Source organism: Oryza glaberrima, chromosome 5 (assembly GCF_000147395.1).
Source record: "Oryza glaberrima chromosome 5, OglaRS2, whole genome shotgun sequence".
NCBI lineage: Eukaryota > Viridiplantae > Streptophyta > Magnoliopsida > Poales > Poaceae > Oryza > Oryza glaberrima.
This window is the reverse complement of record NC_068330.1, coordinates 737,682-757,571: the sequence shown is the minus strand read 5'-3', so window position 1 is coordinate 757,571 and position 19,890 is coordinate 737,682. Positions and strand designations below refer to the sequence as shown.

Here is a 19,890-nt window from a genome sequence, read left to right as displayed (position 1 = left end):
AGTTTAGTAGGAGTAGTAGTCATTCTGAATGATGCTTCAGAAACAGAGATCCACTACATTCACATGGCTTTATCTGCCAAAATGGCACATTTGAGCAGATGCTATGCTACTGCTTCAAGGAGGAAACCATATCAAAATGTAAAGCAACACATTTAGAGCTAAATAACTGCATTGCATCAGATCATTGTTACATATCAATTGATTGAAGCTAAACCTGAAGGAGGCGACACAAAAATACACTATGCCTATTCTATCATTATATTCAGAGAAAGTTCTATGTCAATGCCCTGTACTGTTCCCTGTTCTATGAATATTTTCAGTAAAACTAGCAAACTACTCTGTTGATTTTCTTCAACCAAAACTAGCACCATCTTTTCGGGAATACACCAGAGGTGCATTTTTTTCATACTTTACTGAACTGATCCTCAGCAATGATCCAAGTGGTACTATTTCTAAAAGAATGAAACAAATCTTAATGATGTCACTTTTGTAGGACGTCCAAGCTGTCCATCCTTGCTGAAGTCTACTGCTACTCTACGCTTCCACATCGGGGTACCGCAACGCACTTTCCGCTGAAATTCGTCGATATCGAGCAGAACAACAAGTTAGAGCAGGTACAGGCTATAAGTCAGCTACAAACATATTTTAAGAAGATAAATAAGAATAGAGAAAAGCAGCGGGCTACAGATTTGTAGCCAGCTGTAGCACGGACTCTAAGACGTAGTGTGTGTATGATAGGTGGGACCAGATATTAATAGTGTAGTATGTAACTATTGTATAGATGAGCTATTAAATTGGTTATAGATGAATTAGAGCTATTAGTTGGCTATACTATTAAACTTGCTCTTAGTGAGCAATTTTGTAATAAGAACAAGTGAACAATCAAGTCTTAAAACAAGTGAACTACTCTACTAAAATGAAAATTCAGTAACCAATGCTACTGAATAAGTAGTACTCCCACAACAGTGAAAACTGGAGAAAGGCCCGGGTCTTTCCGGCTAGTAACGCAAGCTACGAGCTAGCCGGTCCGGGTTCGAGCCTCACCCCCTTCTTAATTCAAAATCAATCTAGTCCTTTCTAGATTGGTCCCATTTTACATCAGTGAAAACTGCTACTGAAGTCAGTAATGTCGATCTGACTACGGTATGCTCCTAAACTGAATAATCATGCAGTGACCAATGATACTGACTAAATACTCTCACAACAATGAACAACGCTGCTGAAGAAAGCAAGATCAAAATTCAGCAAGCAGCTGGTAGAAAGAACAAAATGCCTGTAGCTAGCTACTCTGCTACTGACCAACCCAACTATCATTACAGCAGTGATCAGTGAACAATACTACTGAAATCAGCAACTTCGAGCATTCTACGATATACTCCCTCCGTTCCTAAATATTATGCCGTTGATTTTTTAAATATGTTTGACCGTTCGTCTTATTTAAAAGATTTAAGTAATTATTAATTCTTATCCTATCATTTGATTCATTGTTAAATATAATTTTATGTATACATATAGTTTTACATATTTCATAAAAGTTTTTAAATAAGACGAACGGTTAAATATGTTTTAAAAAATCAACGGCGTCAAATATTTAGGGACGGAGGGAGTATAACTTATGCTACTGAAATGAAAATTCAGCAAGGAAAGAAAGAAACGGCAGTGAGCTGCTCGTCAGTCACCTGGTGTCCCGTGATTGAGCACGACGATGTGGATGGGGTTGTTGCCCATGGGCAGGTCGACGAGCAGAGGGGAGAGGTGGGCATAGCGGCCGGCGCGGACGCAGAGCGTGATCTGGCCGGCGTCGCAGTTCTGGCCCAAGCGCTCGGCCATCGTCAGCCGCAGGTGCGTCAGGTTGTTGGTGTTCACCCTCACCGGCGCCCACTCCTGCTCGCCGTACCTCCCGGCGTTGTCGGCTCGGACGTACCGGATCACCCGCGACAGGTCGGATTCCACCGGCGGATTCGTGCGGTGCATCAGCTGTTCATCGATCGCACAATGCAGTGACAATGAATTAATCTAGCAGAGTACACATTGGGGACAACAGATATCTGATAGAACAGTATAAGATCATGAAATGGAATTCAGTTTGGAACAATCGATACACAGTTTTTCAAGAAACCAGAAATTAACAACGCTCAAGAATTTTCTAGAGCTCGAGAAAGAATCTAGCTAGGGATTGGAACCGATCCAAGAATGTTTGATAGATTGAATATAGCACAGGATCATGAAATGGAGTTCGGTTGGAATGATCGCTACACCCTGTAAGAACCCAGCAACTAATGCTCAAGAATTCAAGAACTCATGAAAGAGGATTGAAACCAATGCAAGAACGTTTCATGGATTGAGGGCTGGAGAATCACTGAAAGTTTAATCACAAGAACACAACAATTGAAGAGAGCACAATATCTGACAGAACAGAACAGGATCGCGACACAGTGCAAGAACCCATCAATTAATGCTCAAGAAATCAAGAAAGAAACCATGGATGTGATCGATCATTGGAGGAACCAATGCAAGAAACGCAAGAACATGATGTTGGGAAAATTGATCTCTCGGTTTGGAAAACCGGGAGGAGATCGTGCTAGACCGTTTTCCACCCGTTGTCTGCGCGAGATCACAGCGATCCAATCTATCTATCTATCTTCTATCTATTATATACTAAAAGTCCATTAAACTTCCTACAAACGCTCTCAAGCCACCACGTGTACCCCTACAAACACTCCTAAGTCGCCACATGGCACTATATAATCTTATCGTTGATTTTCATTTAAATTAGTGGACCCGTTATTTTACACCATTAGATTAGATCTATTATTAAAAAAATAATTTTCTCATATTAACATACAAGCGCTACACGATGCAAACGCTACTTCTTGTCTTTCCGTACGTACAAATGCACGTGACTGAAAACAAAACGATAAAGCTTTCCTATTCTTCGCTGGAAAAAACATACATCCATATAAAAATCAATAGTCTTTAAAATATGATTTCTATAATATAAAAATAAAATATATAACTTCACAAATATAAATATATTTACTTAAATCTATCTATTATTATATACTAAAAGTCCGTTAAACTTCCTACAAACGCTTCTAAACCGCCTTCGGTGCTATAAAACAAAAAAAATGTGAACTTTCGATTTGCCTTTTAATAGACGGGAAACATCTAGCCCTCAATTTTCATTTAAACTGGTGGATCCATTATTTTGCACCATTAGATTAGATTAAAACCTCCTTTCCTCTCCTCTCCTTGCACGTTTTGTGGTCCAAATTACAGAAAACCATACACATTTTGACACTTGGCACTCAAGTACATATATTTTGGTAGTGTAGTTTGATAAAACTAAACTATCAATGAATGGATTCACCTGTGAGACGACGTGATTGTTCCACCTAGGATGAGGACGTGGTATCCTGTTAACTTGGACCATAAAACGTGTAGTTTTGTGAAATTTACTCTTTTTTCTATTCCCATTCACCCACTTTTATTTTTTTTACCTAGGGTACCCCTAAATATTTTTATATTACTTTTTTCGCTATTGACTTTTGAGCATATGTTTGATTATTCATCTTACTAATAAAAATACATAATTACCATTTATTTTATTATGATTTTACATTGATGTCTTATGTTCGCTATATTTTAGCACAAAATACATTGCGGCAAATGACATCGACATGTATTAATTAACTCCATAACAATTTTTTCAAAAAAAAATCGCATCAAACTATATACTTTATGGTATCAAATATTACTTAACAAATATACAACGATAATTTGAACTATGTAAAAATGCAAACCATGTAATTTGGTTGTGTTTTTTAAGTAGATCCAATTTAAATTTTAATTTATGTGAGATTAACATTATCAAATCATTTTGGAATTTTTCGAAACTGTTTGGTTGGTATTTCAATAGTAATAAATCCTACATTATACATATATGTAAAGAAAATTCAACAAAAATATTTTCAACAGGTAAAGTATATATCATTGGTTTTTTTTCATATTTTCTAATAATTATTTAAATGATATGAAAATAGTCAGAATATAACCCAAAAATAACATATTTATTTAAGGGCAACATATCCTATGCACACGGGCCCTCACGTGTACACACGTGCACACCAACTAAAAAATGTCACCAAAAAATCTAGAAAAAATCATACACATACTTTCAATTGTATTACACCTAGGGTTAAAATCTTAACGTCAAATTCATTATATTTTAGCCGTAACAAAAAAAACAAAAAATCTGACAGTTTTAAGGTTGCAATTTTGTCAGAATTTTATCTTTTTTGTTATTCTCTATGTAGAATGAATTTGAAGATGCGACTTTGCACGTAGATGTAATACTATTGAAAGTATATGTATGAATTTTCCTAGAATTTTTTGTGATAATTTTTAGTTGGTGTACACGGTGTGTACATGTGAGGGCCTGTGTGCATAGGATACGCTCCCTTATTTAAGAAGTTCAAATATAGTTAATAATGGTCCAAAGACATAAGTCGATAAAAATAGCTATTTATTTTAAAAGATTATAATAAATTAGGGTTCCTGACTAATATAGGATGAAAACATGAGAGACAGTACATTGGGAGAGGGCATGAATGAGGCGAAGGGGGTGGATGTTGGGCGATGGTGTACGTATGTACATACATACAATGCCCCTCGGGCTCTATATTGGCACAATCGATGTTTACTTTATGTTTTCACTCCCAATACATATCCAAAATGACATATTTGGTTAAGGTCGGCTTTTGACTCTAGCTACCACAACAATTATAATTTTATATCTTTATTTGTGATTGATCGAAAAATGCAGTTCTGCCAGTTAGAGGAAACAATCCAATCCAAGAGTGCCAATCGATCTTCTACATAAGTGCTCTAGAATATATTCTATGGTACCATTTAAATGACTTTATTAGACAATATTTAATGATTTTTTAGTATATAGTACATAGATATACTTGCCGGTGGCTTTGTACTTTTATTCCATACCTTCCGGGTATAAAAAAGTATGTTTTTTTATAAATATTTATAGTTTTATTTATAAATAAATAAATAAATCAATCAATCAAGATCACATTAACTATATTTTACTACATAGAAGTTAACATGGCAACTAAATAACAACGGAAAATTAATTGTACATATGTATTATGTTATACTAAATCATTCATTGTATGTAACAAAAATCAATTAAACACGCTCTAGAGCGCTCATAAATCACCGTATAATATGTCATAAAATTGTAATAAATAGTAATTACATTGACGTATCTATTATTTTTAACTATTAGATCTATTATTTTTAAAAAAAATCTTAAGTCGCCATGTGTCACCTCCTATGAAAACAGGAAAAACCATAGAAATTCTTAGAAAAAATTAAACACCCCATCATCAGCTTTCACTTAAATCATTTAGAAAAATAGAAAAATAAAATCTTCACCACCTCCTCACCCTCCCATGAACAAATACTATCATCCACTCCCTATTGTTTTATCTCTTAAATTAAAAGAGAAACAATATATAATGTTTGATATTTTTAGAAACTAAGTACAAACGCAAAAACTCACAACGCGCACACACTCACCCTCTATTAATGCACACATGCATATACCTCTATGAGTACTTCTGAGAGATTAGACTGACATATTTTGACATTGACGAAGTCGCCACGCACCTCACTGTCAACTGGTACGTCGCCTCCCATGAAATAATTTGTCAAGTCTAGGACTTGCACCCGAGTGGGCAAAGTTCCACCACAGAGAACCTAACCAATTGAGCTACATTCACTTCGTAATAATGTTGGATATTAAAACAACCATAATATTTAAGCTACATTTCTGGAATACTCCTATGACTTTTAAACCGGTGGAAATATTATTTCTAACCGTTAGATCTATCTTATATAAGAAAAAAAAGCGTGTATTCATAGTACATCACATTTCAAAAGTATTATTGCGCAATTATATTTCGTCGTTATCGTATTCACGTTAGCTGGCGTGGAACCTCTTACCCACTCTACATGAAATGTTCATAGATGGACTGGTTGTCAAACTACATCTATCATATTAGGCTATATAAACCCATACATTTAGTGGAGGTTCATGTCCCACCCAATTCATCCTCGAATAAACCATGATAATATATATGCAATTAAAAAATACCTTACTTTTACTTTACACTTACTTTTCGTTGACATGTTTTCTAAAAAAAAAATAAGTCTACCTTCTTTTTAAATGATGAAAAAGATTATAAATAATTTGTTTATAGATAGTATTACTTAAATATGATATAATATAAAGCTAATAGGTTAAAAAATTATAAAAGCAATTAATGCCGACTAAAACAATTTACGGAGAAATCGTGATAAATGTTCTTCGGTTAATATTTCGCTCTTACAAGTGTCTCAAACTTAGTGTACGACGCATGCCCGTGTATTCACGCGGGCTACCTTCCTAGTTTGTTTTAATTCCCGATTAACTACGCGTCGTGATCGGTGGTGCCCAATTTATTTCCTTTTTAGTTACCTCCGATTTCCTACAGCGCTAAATATAAAAAGGAGGCCGACCCAAGACTCAATCTCCCCAACAACCAAACCCTAAACCCGATCAACATAGGTGTTGGAGGGGAAACGTGTGAAAATTCCGGGACAATATAGGTGGCGACCGGAAGGCCGCCGCTACCCCACAAGTGATCGCCGGTGACCCCTTCGGGATCAAGCCGGCGTTCTTACTGCTACGACTACTTCCCCTATGCCGATGATCACCGGAGCTGTTCGAGGGACTTCGTCCTCTACTTCCACTCCTGTTGACGACATTGCAGAGGGAAGAAAGAGAATCGCATCAATGGTTTTAAACAACGGTCAGTAACCCTAAAAATTCCGCATTAGGGTGATCATATTTAGGCTAAGCACTCATGTTAGTAGATTATAGTTTCTACACATGAGGTTTACCTGGGCCGGTAGGTCGACGAGGGAAGGGCGAGAGGCCATGGGGGGCACGACCTCCACCCTCCACTGCATCATCGTGCTGGCGTTGTCGCCGGCGACGGAGACGTCCTTGTGCCACCTGCGGAACCTGCCGTTGGCGCGGAGGTACCGGCCGGCGCCGTTGCGGAGGACGAAGGAGTCGCGCCGGCGGAACGCCTGCCACAGGTACCCCGGCGGCGTTGGGCGGACGCCGAGGTCGCGCTGCTCGGCGACGACCCCGTCGGATGGCCCCCTCCCGGCGCCGTAGTTGGTCGCCACGAGGTACCGGCCGTACGCGCCGCGGAGGCGGACGTAGGGCCCCGCGCTGGCGCCCGGTATGACGCCGATCACCGGCTCGACGGCCCACACCGCGTTGTGCACCCCGCGGCGGCCGCACAGGAAGACGCTCGTCCCGTCGTCGGCCGCGGCGAGGTACCTGCTGCTGCGGACGGAGGAGCGCAGACGCACGAAGTGCGCCACCTGGAACACCTCCATTCGATGGCCGGAGATCGCGGCGGCGGCGGCGGCGACGGAGACGGAGGAGAAGGGGAGAGTTAGTTGAGGTGGTTACGCGTCGGCGGCGCCAAAGGCGAGGCTATTCGAAGCGGGAGAAACGGTCTCCGTGACTCACTGACAAGGTGGGCCCTGGGATCTGGTTGGTGGGCCGCGTTGGGGACAAAGCCCACGGCCCACCCAAGGCTTCGTCTCCCTCCTCCTCTCCCCTTCCCATTTCGCCGATCCCACCCACGGCGGCGCCGCCACCGCCACCGCCACCGCCCACCGGACTTTGTGTAGAGAGCTCGATGGGAATCCGCGGCGGCGGAGGAGACCGGCCGGCTCATGGAGGGGAAGATGCAGGGCCACGCGTGGAGGAGGCCGGCTCATGCTTCTTCTTCTCCGTCGATGGGTATGTATCTTCTTTTTCTGAAGCTTTGCTATGCAATTTCGTCATTCGGTATGATTATTCAGTTTCACCAATTTTGCATTTATTCTTTTGGTATAACTAGGACTATCTTGGTTCTGATTATTAGTGCTACGTAATATACAGAGATGCGAAAATATAGAGATTGCTACGTAACAGTGCTGCAGTAGAGGCTTATGGAACAGGACGCACTTTCAGATTAATAGAAAATACAATTACATTGTAGAATGCTAGGCTTGGAAAACAAATCACTCGTATAAGTATTCACATGCTATGTTCTAAAGCTGGTATTATAGTACTGGATTCTCCTGTGCCTTGTTAGGTTACGGACTGAAACCAAAAAGTTGCCTACAGTTTATTTTGCCTCACAAATTCAACTGTCCATCAGGGTAGATTCTTGATGTTCAGTTCTAAACTCAAAACTTCAGTCATTTATTTTCTGATTAGCAGAAATGCTCTAGTGCGGATAGCATCAATTTCCTGGTTTTGTTTTAACGCTTCGTATTAGGATTTTCATGTGGTTTGTTTTGTTTCTTTCTGTTATATTCCATTTCTTTAATGATATTTCCTTTATCAATTTATGAATAAACACAAATTAAGTGGTAGTTCTGCCATCATGTCATGAGATGCTAACAATGTTTTGTGGGACTTTTGGCTTTTGTCATACTGAAGAAGCTGCACACATTTCCTCATATGGTTACAGAAGTACAGAACCGAAGGAAATTTACTGGGCCGCAGTCCCACAGCTGTAGGTGCATCAAGTATTCAGAACATGCTCCCCGCCAAAAAGAAGTATTCAGAATATGCTATCGTTAGAGTAATAAAACTTGCAAACTTCTGTAAAAGCAACTTACATGAAGCAGAATCTCTTTCCTGCTTCCTTAGGTTCTGTGAGTGCCATTTATGACGCCTAAAGGTCCTCAGAGAAGGTACAAAGGCCAAAAAAAATGGCAGATTGACAGGTGCACATTTTGATTTATGATTTAGCCGTGGCCTTCAATAGGAATTTAAACATGCCTTGCTCCTGTGTAACAGGAAGATGTCGAATCAATTTCTAATATTTAACATGAAGTGAGGTTCACTTTGACAGCTCCTGGAAATTGATTAATCTAGCTGATTTCATACTTCTGCTTATATAAACAAATTATTCAGCAGTTTTGTTTCACCTTCTCACTACTAGCACATCACGGATATATGCTTCCATTTGTGCAATGCTATTGGAGTTTATGTTAAGCTGTTTAGGATGTAGTACCAGGCATGCCTATGGGACTAGTTAGCATAATGGGCCAAAAAATATCTCAAAGTATGAAAGTATGTGGTCTAGAAAATTATGTTACAAACTACCTTACATCGATGTCAATATGCAAGAAATAACATGCTGCATTATGCTCCGTTTGTACTCACAGGGACAGCACGTAATGGAGTTGGCATGATTGAATTACAGGATGTTCCTGCTCACTGAAACAAGTAAATGATGACATGAAAGGCCGAAAGCAGTGTGTTTCTACCCAGGTTTGATCCAAGCTTGTGTCGGCTGAAAATTCATCATCTCTTATCATGTGCTAGCCCGCCTTGATTGACTGATGCTACTGGACAGTTTGGGATTGGTAATTTTCTGGGAGTGCCTTATGGGGACCATCTCCCATCAATTGTTACTTGCCTCCTGAATTACATTTAACTGTGCTATCTTGTTTGCAATTCAGGTAAAGTCTCTGTTTAGGCTGTATCAATCATGCATGTGAACTAGTTAATGCAAAGGACCTAGGAATTGATGAAAGTATTAGGCATCAGCATCAATGGATTAGCAGCAGCTTCTATCATCCTGACTCAATTCTGTACTCCCAGGGACAGCAGTTGCCTGCTGATGTTGCTAGGCCACTAGTACTATGTAGCAGTATACATTACATTGGATATCTCAATCATTTGATTAAACTGTATAATTTTTCGGCGAAAGCTTCCTTTGAATGGTGATGTGGTTAGTTTGTAGATCATGCACTGACTAAATTAAGTTTTCCTCTAATGAAAATGGTAGAAGGTTTACTCTGTATGTAATGGAACACATGTAATTTTTGTATGCTTTAATATGAAAATACCCATGCAGTTTATCAGCTTGTATCCAGTGCATTTAGGAATATCTATCTCTAGTCTGCAAGTTATTTTTTGGGGATAAAATCCTTATTGTACTCTGAACTGTTTTACTTGCATGTGATTAGGAGTAGGAAGTAAGAAATCCCCTCTTATCTGCTCATGTGAGACCTAACAGGCTAATCTACCAGGATTAATTAATTAATTACAAAGGAGCAGTTATGGATTATCTTACACTGGAAAAAGAAGTGGCCTAGTCAAGGAGAGTTTTCTTGGAGTGAGCTCCTTTGTGTTGAAAAAGATGATGTTGGGACATATGCAATGGATTTGGGTGCTCAAAGCAGTTGGTCACCCATGTTCTGCTCCATAAATGAAAGAGATGCATGGGAACAAGCCTCATGTTTCCAGGAAGAACAATGGCAAAGGATAACAGATTTGTCTCTTCTCTTTTGAACACCTGTTAATTAGTTTATGAAATCCTTTCCAACTGAAATTTGGCACCTTCTGTGGCAGTCACTACCCATTGCTGATGAACATGGCCTAAGTTTCAGTAAGTGCAATCCCCTATGTTAATGCTTAATAAGTACTTCCTCCGTTTCATAATGCAAGACTTTCTAACATTACCCATATTCATTTAGATGTTAATGAATCTAAACACATATATATGTCTAGATTCATTAACATCTATGTGTACATAGGCAATATTAGAAAGTATTACATTGTGAAACGGAGGGAGTAGCAGCTCTGAAACTTGAAGATTAAACAAACAGTAATTTCCAATGGAAGTTTTTGCTAATGTTCGTCAGAACACCAGATTTTTTTTCCTTTTGAATTTTGCATGATTGCCTTAAATTTGTCGTCCATTGTTGCTAATTTGATCAAAACATGCTACATTAGACATGCTGAGGATGTATCATAAATTACTCTGCAAGTTGTAACATCCAAAGTAGATGGATACTAGCATACATCAATGTGCAGAGAGCATATCAAGAATGAATAAGCTCTCTACCAAAAGGATAAATAAAATTCCGATTCCAGCCAAGCCAAGGGCATGAATGAACTCGATAAACCTAACAATCTCTTTATCTCACTGCAAAGCAAGAATTACTACCATGTCACACTATGAACACCCTCGATCACTCACTCACAAGTTGAAACGTCAAAACAAAAAATAAAAAAAGAGAGCAAGGAACAGGTTTAATTAAAATTTGATACTAACTTCCTATTTACATCATAATTAAGCAGGATCAACTCTATAATAATTCTATCATGACGACTCTTAACACTAAGCAGTTAGCATCTACTAATGTTTTTGGTTCATGCAAATATTCGCTCGCCCTCAATGGTAATCACCTGTCACTGACAGGTGGGCCCTCAATGGCAATCCCTTGTCACTGACAGGTGGGCCACACGACCACCACCTAACGAACCAACCGGTCGGAAGCTGGACGCACGACAGCCGTCCGATCCCGTGCACAGCATCGGATCGGACGGTCAGTGCAGCCGATGCCGCTTGGCGCTGAACGCCGCCGGCGAGCAGCTGGCCGCCACCGCCGCCGCCGCCGCCGCCATGGGCCTCTTCCCGCAGGCATTGGCGCCGCCGCCGTAGCCGATCACCGCCGCGGAGGAGGTGATCCCGGGCGAGAGTGACGCGCCGGGGTAGACGGCGCCACCGGCCCGGACGCCGACGGGGAGCGTGTCGAGCGCGACCGGCGGCGGGTTGCGCCACCGCGGGAGAAGGCCGGCGACGAGCAGGTTCTGCAGGAGCGGCCCGGCCTCCATGACGGACTGGAGCAGCCTGCCCCTCTGCGGCAGCGGCTTCTTCATGGCGAGCATGTCGAGCACCGCGTCGGCGCCCGCGGCGGCGGCGTGCTGCTGCTTGGCGGCGGGAGGCGGGCTGGCGATGGCGCAGCAGCGCTTGTCGGAGGAGGTGACGGGGTCGAAGAAGGGGTTGTCGGCGGCGGGGGAGGAGACGAGGCTGCCGCCGTCGGAGTCGGTGACGCTGGAGGTGACGAGCGGCGGCGGCGGCGGCTTGGCGGCCGCGGCGGCGAGGAGACGCTGCAGCTGGTCGCGCGCGTCGTCGCGCTCCTTGGCGACATGGCGGACGAGGTCGGCGAGCTTGGCGATGCTCTGCTCCTTCTTCTTGAGCTCCTCCTTCGCCGCGTCCAGCTCCAGCGTTGTCGCCATCAAGCTCTGCTTCAGCTCCTCCATGCTCTGAAATTCAGTCAGCAACCTCAATTTATTTTTATTTTTTTGCATCAAAATATACTAGTACTATCAATTATACTTTCTTGGATGGATAATTGCAATTAGTCACCAGAGGATTAACGAAGTGATTAAGCAGAGAGATTAGGAGTTAATAGTAGAGTTGATGATGAGGAGACACAAGGTAATGGAAGGGCAGGGAGGAGATGAGATGGATGCATGAGCATGATCCAGAGGGCAAATGATTTCGATCCCTTCCAAATGATTGCATCATGCAACCACCACTTCACTTGGGGAATCAGTCCAATGCATGCTTGGAAAAAATATAATTATATACAAAAACAAATCACTCTCTCTCTCTCTCTCTCTCTGTTTCTCTCTCCTCATAGGGACCGGAGGAAAAGAAAAAAAACAACATCATTGTACAGCATCTCACTACAGTGCCAAACTTTTGTTGAAAAAGAAAAAAAGTGAACCAAACCAAACCTGAAATTGTATTCTACTAGTACTTCTGTGAACCGAACCAAAGACAAGTTACAAGAAGTGAGTCTTCTTCTTGGAGTGAATTTTCCACAAGAAAGAAGAAAGAAGAAAGAAGAAGAAGAAGCAAAACTAGTGATGGAAAAGGAGAAGAATTCCAGCACGTCAGCCATGGCGTCGCGAGTCCCCAAGCTTGCCTAACCCGTCTTGACCACGACAAACACGCAGAGAGAGAGAGAGAGAGAGGATGAGAGGGACAAGACAACACATCGATGACTCGCCCCCATCCGCTACGACTCCAAGAACAGCAAACTCATACACGCATTTCGCCGCCGGCCGGCCGGGCGGCGGCGGCCATGGCCGGCCAAGAAATGCGGTGCTCAGAAATCTTTCTTCCGTTTGGGTTCACCGGAGAGAAACAAGACGGCTGGAGATCAAAGACGATGTTTGCCAAATCAATTAATTACCTCTTGCGGCTGCAGATCATCCTGGAAGGCCCAGAGGGAGGAGAGCAGCGTGGCGTCCAGGCCGTCTCCGAATCCGAGTGGCAGCGGCTCCATTGCCATCTCCTCTTCTCCTCTTCCTCTTCCTCTTTCTCTTTCTCCTGGCCACACGCTGATCGATCTGATGATCTCTTCCTCCTCCCCTTTTCTTGCTCTCTCTCTCTCGTACGTGTGTGCTTCTTGATTTGGGAGAAACAAGGACAAGTGAAGAAGAAGGAGGCTTTTGGGTGCAGAGAGATTCAGAGAAAATGTATATATAGGAGTTCTAAGCTAGCAGATGATGGTCTCTCTTGGTTTGTTTTGTTTACTAATCACAGGAGGAGGTTTTTGTGAAGAAGAAGAAGAAGATTAGTAGCAAGAGGTTGTGGGAGAGGAGGAGAAAAATCAGGGGATTAAAGTATATGGAATGTGCATTCCTCCTATCATCTCTTGCCATCTGTGCACACATTTCCTATACAAAGATACTACTACTACTTTCCAAGGGAAGAGAGATAAAAAAAAAGGGGGAAAAGGAAAAAGAAAAGTTAGGAGAAGAGGAGAGAAAAAAAAAATGCATTGGGGGTGGTGGGTCCCAACCACTTTTGTGTCTCTTTGTGTAGGTTTGGAGACTTGGAGGATGGCGTGGACAAAGTCTTTGCTTCTTTTCTTATTTACAAGTCTCATGGGGCTACCCCTCTACAGACTACCTGAAATTGATGATTCTTCCTCTTCTCTCTCTTTCAAGTCTCAACAGTATTTTTCTCTGTTTTTTTCTTGGTATTTTCTGCCAGTATATAGTATGTGCTCTAGTGTTTCTCGTATTATACAGTGTACATGTCGGTTTGACTGGAAAAGGATTTTTAATTTTGATTAAGGGCTTATCATCTGTATGTATGCATGCGGTTGATCCTCTATTATCTGAGAGTTAGGAAACATGCACGGATTATTATGTCACATAATTTTCCATATATTTACAAAATTAATTTTGGAAAAATTACAAAACCACCTCAAAAGTCACTTGACGTTTAACATTTTCCACCCCATAAGTTATTTTTATTATAAATGTCCACTCCCTACCCGGTTTTGTTCAAAAAAATCACCCTAGTGCACACGTGCTTAACCAAATCGATACGTTATCATAAACTGTGAGGCAACTACATGATCTTTACCAAAATTAAATACTTCTAGGAGTATAGTTTGACACTTTTTTTTGGATATTGCATAAATAGAATTGCTGATAAGAGCTTAAATGTTGTTGTACCAGTTTTGCTATGTGCATAAAAAAACTTCAATGAAACGTAAAGAATAAGTCCAATACAAACACTTTGACAAGATTTAATTGCCTAGTTTAGCCTGTGTTGGCTCTACATCAGTGTTAACGGGCAAATTCGGTTAAGCATATGCACACCAGGGTGGTCTTGCAACAAAATTAAGTGTGGGTGGGCATTTGCAATAAAAGAACATATGGATAGGAGTGAAAAATGAAAAAAAATGTTAGTCAAGTGACTTCTAGGATGGATTTTACAATTACCCCATTAATTTTTGGTATATATGCACATGAAAAGATAGAAATAACTAGATTAATTTTATAGCTAATTTTAATAAGTATATATGTTTATATATATCTTACCTGTCACTTCTAAGTAGTTAATCAATTAATTTAAAGCCTAATTCTCTTCTTATATATATAGTGTGTATTTGAAAAAAATATAATGTAATTATATATATTTACAATATTTACATGGTCACTTTTAAAATTTGTAATTTACAATTTAAAAATGATTTCATTGTTTTATTTAAAAAATGTGGCCATAAGATATATAGCTGGTCCAATAATTTACACTGACTAACATTTTTTTTTCATTTTTCTATTGACTATCAAAACCCTATGCAAGAGTACTTCTTTGATTTTTACCGTGCAGACTGTGCAGTGCACGTACTATTAATTATAGTATTAATTACTGCACCACATTAGATTATGGCCTTATATATGGGTCGTTGCTCATCTTAGCATGGAAGGAATATTCTTCTGTCTGTAATTCAGGTTCCATGCATGCATGCACAGTAAATACTTTCATTAACCCTCATAATTTTGGCAACTTATTACTGTCTCTTTACATATATAGTAGGTTAATTATTTGGGGAAGATATTGAAATTACTTTTGATTGTTGTTGTGGAGTTGTATTACTATATATGGCGAATATTTATGTTTCCCTTTTCAAAGCTAGGTTGGCTGTTGTATTTATTTATTTTTTTCCAGTATTTAAAATTTAAATTTGTTAAGCATAAAGTAGTGTGAACATTGACTAGCACACAAGTACGAGAAAAACTGCGTGTCAGTTCCCTGGTGTGTACACTTTAAATACTCTTATGTGGCATATCTGTTTTTTTGTTTAAGACAAATCTGTGTAGAGATCGATGTGGAGCATAATATGTTAATTGTGCGTACATATGATCGACATTGTCCATTTCCCAATTAAAAAAACCAACAAACCCGAAAGGTATCTGAAGCCAAATGATTAACAACCTGGGTTACAAGTCCAGGTACACTTAACGTTCAGGGGTCATGAAAGAGCACAGAATTAAACTAGCTAATTAATGCAGGATAATTAAATTATATCGATCGTAGAGAGGCATGTCAGGACAATGACTTGCTGCCTCGTGTCCTCACAATCGCGAAAGTTGTCTCGACATGCATGTTTGTTTTTTCTTAATTTCTTCAGGAAAAAAAAATCTAGTAACATACTCCATTCGTATATAATATATGTGTGTTTTGGTTAATAATTAGTTAACACCATAGATAATGTATAGCCAGCTAAACCATAGTTATCACATAATCTTTAAAAATGCACCGATTAATCGCATAATCTATATACTTTACGCGTACAAGCTAATCTACAACGGCTATCGTTTTAGTGAATTATCTCCATGCATGTTATGCTAAAGATCGACTTCCAAAGACAATACATCGTATATATAAATGATAGTCCCAGTGTAAGCTATATCCACCGGAGTCGTAGCAAAAACGAGTCTTCATACACAATTAACTATCACTGCTTATACGTATATATACTTCGTTGGATTATAAATATATTTGACATAACTACGAGGAGATTGTGTTAAAAAAAATATATCCTGAGAAGAAATTAAGACGGGGAAAAGGATCAAAGAATAATCGACAGAAAGTTTATATAACGTGGGAAATGAAGCAAATATAGACAAATTAAAGAGGACATGATCAAGGTACACACACAGTCATCGACAGGCATATGCAACAAAGGCATAGAGTTGACCTTGGACAAAACTGGACATGTACATTATCTGGCAAATAGCCACCTCATCAGCTAGCTCGCCTGTGGATGTGTGTATATATATATTCCCTTCGTTCCTAAATATTTGACGCCGTTTACTTTTTTAAATATGTTTAACCGTTCGTCTTATTTAAAAATTTTAAGTAATTATTAATTCTTTTCCTATCATTTAAGTCATTGTTAAATATACTTTTATGTATATATATAATTTTACATATTTCACAAAAGTTTTTGAATAAGATGAACGGTCAAACATGTATAAAAAAGTCAACAACGTCAAATATTTAAAGATGGAGGGAGTATTATCTATCTATCGGCCAATCTTACATGTTTAGCCAAGCCAACAAGTACTCTCCATCCCATAAAAAACCAATATAGTACCGGATGTGACACATCCTAGTACTACGAATCTGAATATATATCTGTTCAGATTCATCGTATTAGAATATGTTACATCCGGTGCTAGATTTGTTTTTTATGGAATTGAGAGAGTAAGTAACAATGGACAGAATTCATTGAACACAAGCAACAAAATTAAACAGAGGAGGACACTATATAGACAGTAGTGTACGTATTTGTGCATGCCGACATTATGAATGCAGCTGCGATAGCTCTAGCTAGTCGCCGGCCGTGCATGTACAGTCTACAGTGCTAGCTCGTCCAAACCAAACCAAATTAAACCTTCGCGTACGTATATAAACCCTACGTCCATAAAAAGAAAAAATAAACTCTGGCTATGTATCTAGACACATGCATATCTAGGTTAATTTATAGCTAGATAGAATTAGTTTGGAGGTGAGAAAGAAGTTGGGTGTATATCCAGGCGGGGAAGGAGTTGGGTGTGAGGTGACGGGGAAGGAGTATATCCAGGTTAATTTATAGCTAGATAGAATTATGGCTAGATAGAATTAGACACATGTATATCCAGGCGGGGAAGGAGTACGTTGGGTGTGAGGTGACGGTGAGGTGGTGACCGTGATGGTGGTGGGAGGAGGCATGACGGCCTCGGATGGCTTGCCGAGGGTGTGGCAGACGGCTGCATCGGCCGGCGCAGCATCGTTTGGAGGAGGGGTCGGAGACCGGCTAGACGCAGAGTGGCGTAGCCGATGGCAGTGGAGGCCGGCTCGGCGCGAGAGGCGCAGCCGATGGAGGGAGGCCGAATTGGCGCGAGAGGCGCGTCCGGTGGAGGAGGCCGGCTTGGCGCGAGAGGCGCGGCCGGCGGTGGAAGAGGCGACCTCGGTGCGTGGTGGAGCTGCCGGTGGGTGTGGCACGGTCTTCGGCGCACGAAGGCTGGCTGGCAGGGGCGTCGGTGCAGGGGCCCCACATGTTGGCAGAGTTTGAGTGGTGGTGGAGCATCAGTGCATCAGCCGTAGATTCGCAGGTGGTGAGCGGCGGGTGAAAACCCTGCCCGGCCTTGGCCGGACCGACAACGATGAATTCCCCCTCCTAAGGGTGTTGTCGTGCTGTCTCACCCCTCAAGGGTGATTGCCGGGCGAAAGCCCAGTCTTGGCTCCTTTGAGCCCTGATGGACGGCAGCGGCGGTCTTCCGTTGCTTCTCTTTTTGAAGATGTCGTTTTGGCACCCCCCTTGCTGTAGGGCGATCTCGTCTGTGTTCCTTTGTTGGTCTAGCGGCGGCCGGTCCGGTGCTAACCTTCTCCTGGTCGTGTGTGTTGGCGCTGCCGGTGTGTAGGTGGTGGTATATTTTTTTCTTTCTCCTGGTTATGACCGTCCAGTGTTGTAATCTTGTAATTTTTTCCTGCTCTATCAATAGAATTTCGCATCGTCTCGTGCGAGTTGTTCAAAAAAAGATAGAATTAGTTTTATTTTTGGATGGAGAAAGTATGCAATAACAGGTCTGCCGTGGGAGCGGAGGAGTGAGGAGGCCTCGAGGCCTCACTAGTCACTACTGATGGTAGGACTGTGAAAGCTCTTCACTAACATTTTCTGCCGAACATATATAAAAGAAGAGATTGAAGATTCGTCTAGTTTGTTAAACACACCTTACTATTTCTTTTGTAGATCGATCCGTCCTGGACTGCATGTGTATGAAAAAATTGAGATTTTGGAGAGAGAGAAACGTCCAATTGTGAGCATGTTAAAGATTAAACACCGGATCTTAAGATTAAAACCACATATCCCTTATCACTATACTATCAACCACATTTCAAGAACCTGCATGTGTACTATTAATTACAAGAAGCCGGCTGGTGTGTGGATGGTTGACATCGTTCAGTAGCTGAGCTAGCAGAGAGTACATGAATTTATATGTTGTTTGTTTGTTTCCTCCATTTCTTTGATGAGAGAGAGAGAGAGATGAGAGCGGCGGAGGAGACAAAAAAAAACTTTAAATTTTTGCGTGAGAAAAGGTCGCACCATCCACCATGTGACTACCTTTGAGGTATGGCATGGTGAACCTTATAGCTTTAACTGCCTGCAGCTGCTGGTATATGCTTCCTCCTACTGAAGAAGAAGAAGACGACGAAGATGCTAGAGCTGGAAGACGATGATCGAGCATTGCTAATTCTAGAAGAGAGAGATGCTATTAGCGGTGCCGTTAAACCCAAACGACTAATAACATCATGCTATACACTACACACTAACTCTTAGCTAGCTAATTAACTCGGGTCCAACGCGGCTAAGCTCCGAATTTCCATTAATAACTTACCGGCCGGCGAGAGCAATTAGCTAGATAGATACCTTAATTTGGATCTTCTCTGCTGCCTTCTGAGCTTGATCAACACGTACTCCAGTCCATATAATGATGTTAAATAGGAATAATTTTTGAAAGTTCGATTGAAGATTACCGCGCGCAATTAATTTTATAAGTTTATGGTACTAGAAAATACCCGTGCGTTGTAACGGGTGAAGTCTATTTTAATCTCATTATTATTATATGATTTAGTTAAGATAAAATTCACTATGAGAGTTCGCTTGGATATATATATTTTTAGAAAATCTTGAGCTGTAGTTAGGAGTCCGATCGTCTCAAGTTAGAATGCGAGTTTTTTAAACAGATTAAAAAGTGAACGATCTTAAAAACCGACTCAAATACGGATATGTATTTTCAAAAGCAAACAAACTTAAAAACAGACTCATACACGGATGACGTACCAAAATACCGGCAAAAACATTTTCAATTTTTATAATAGTAAAGATTTGTGAAGTATTTTTCACGGAAAATCTACGTACTCCACCTCCGTTTTTTAATATATGACACCGTTGACTTTTTGAGATACATTTGACCATTTGTATTATTCAAAAAATACATATAATTATTATTTATTTTATTGTGACTTGATTTATCGTCAAACATTCTTCAAGCATGACTTATTTTTTTTTATATTTGCACAAAAGAATTTGAATAAGACGAATGGACAAATGTTTGTTAAAAAGTCGATGGTGTCATATATTAAAAAATAGAGGTAGTAT

At 40.6% G+C, this 19,890-nt stretch overlaps 2 protein-coding genes and 1 long non-coding RNA gene across 4 annotated transcripts; 1 reads left to right on the top strand and 2 right to left on the bottom strand.

The window, feature by feature from the left end:
• Window positions 1–172: 172 nt before the first annotated feature.
• LOC127774904 (uncharacterized) lies at window positions 173–7,470 on the bottom strand. Its single transcript, XM_052301193.1, has 3 exons — window positions 6,961–7,470; window positions 1,680–1,977; window positions 173–572 (listed from the first exon to the last, which is right to left on the bottom strand). Exons 1-3 carry the CDS (start codon window positions 7,468–7,470, stop codon window positions 535–537), a joined length of 846 nt encoding a protein of 281 aa, XP_052157153.1. The 3' UTR covers window positions 173–534.
• Window positions 7,471–7,704: 234 nt separating this feature from the next.
• Window positions 7,705–10,602, top strand: LOC127775193 (uncharacterized). Its single transcript, XR_008017898.1, has 3 exons — window positions 7,705–7,882; window positions 9,304–9,504; window positions 9,601–10,602. It is a non-coding gene; the product is annotated as an uncharacterized LOC127775193 (long non-coding RNA).
• Window positions 10,603–10,667: 65 nt separating this feature from the next.
• On the bottom strand, window positions 10,668–13,537 carry LOC127775192 (uncharacterized). Of its 2 annotated transcripts, none has more exons than XM_052301517.1 (2): window positions 12,300–13,094; window positions 10,668–12,196 (listed from the first exon to the last, which is right to left on the bottom strand). In XM_052301517.1, exon 2 carries the CDS (start codon window positions 12,191–12,193, stop codon window positions 11,477–11,479), a length of 717 nt encoding a protein of 238 aa, XP_052157477.1. In that variant the 5' UTR covers window positions 12,194–12,196; window positions 12,300–13,094; the 3' UTR covers window positions 10,668–11,476. The 2 variants fall into 2 exon arrangements, with proteins under 2 accessions (XP_052157477.1, XP_052157476.1); XM_052301516.1 differs by lacking the exon at window positions 12,300–13,094 and adding an exon at window positions 13,135–13,537 and having other exon boundaries at window positions 10,680–12,196.
• Window positions 13,538–19,890: the final 6,353 nt, after the last annotated feature.

Coding starts and splice junctions, on each gene's coding strand:
- LOC127774904 (XM_052301193.1), bottom strand. CDS start 7,470: ATGGAGGTGTTCCAGGTGGCGCACTTCGTGCGTCTGCGCTCCTCCGTC. Junction 1,978..6,960: donor TCGTCGACCTACCGGCCCAG/GTAAACCTCATG, acceptor ATCGATGAACAG/CTGATGCACCGCACGAATCC. Junction 573..1,679: donor GCTCAATCACGGGACACCAG/GTGACTGACGAG, acceptor GACGAATTTCAG/CGGAAAGTGCGTTGCGGTAC.
- LOC127775192 (XM_052301516.1), bottom strand. CDS start 13,233: ATGGCAATGGAGCCGCTGCCACTCGGATTCGGAGACGGCCTGGACGCC. Junction 12,197..13,134: donor ATGATCTGCAGCCGCAAGAG/GTAATTAATTGA, acceptor ACTGAATTTCAG/AGCATGGAGGAGCTGAAGCA.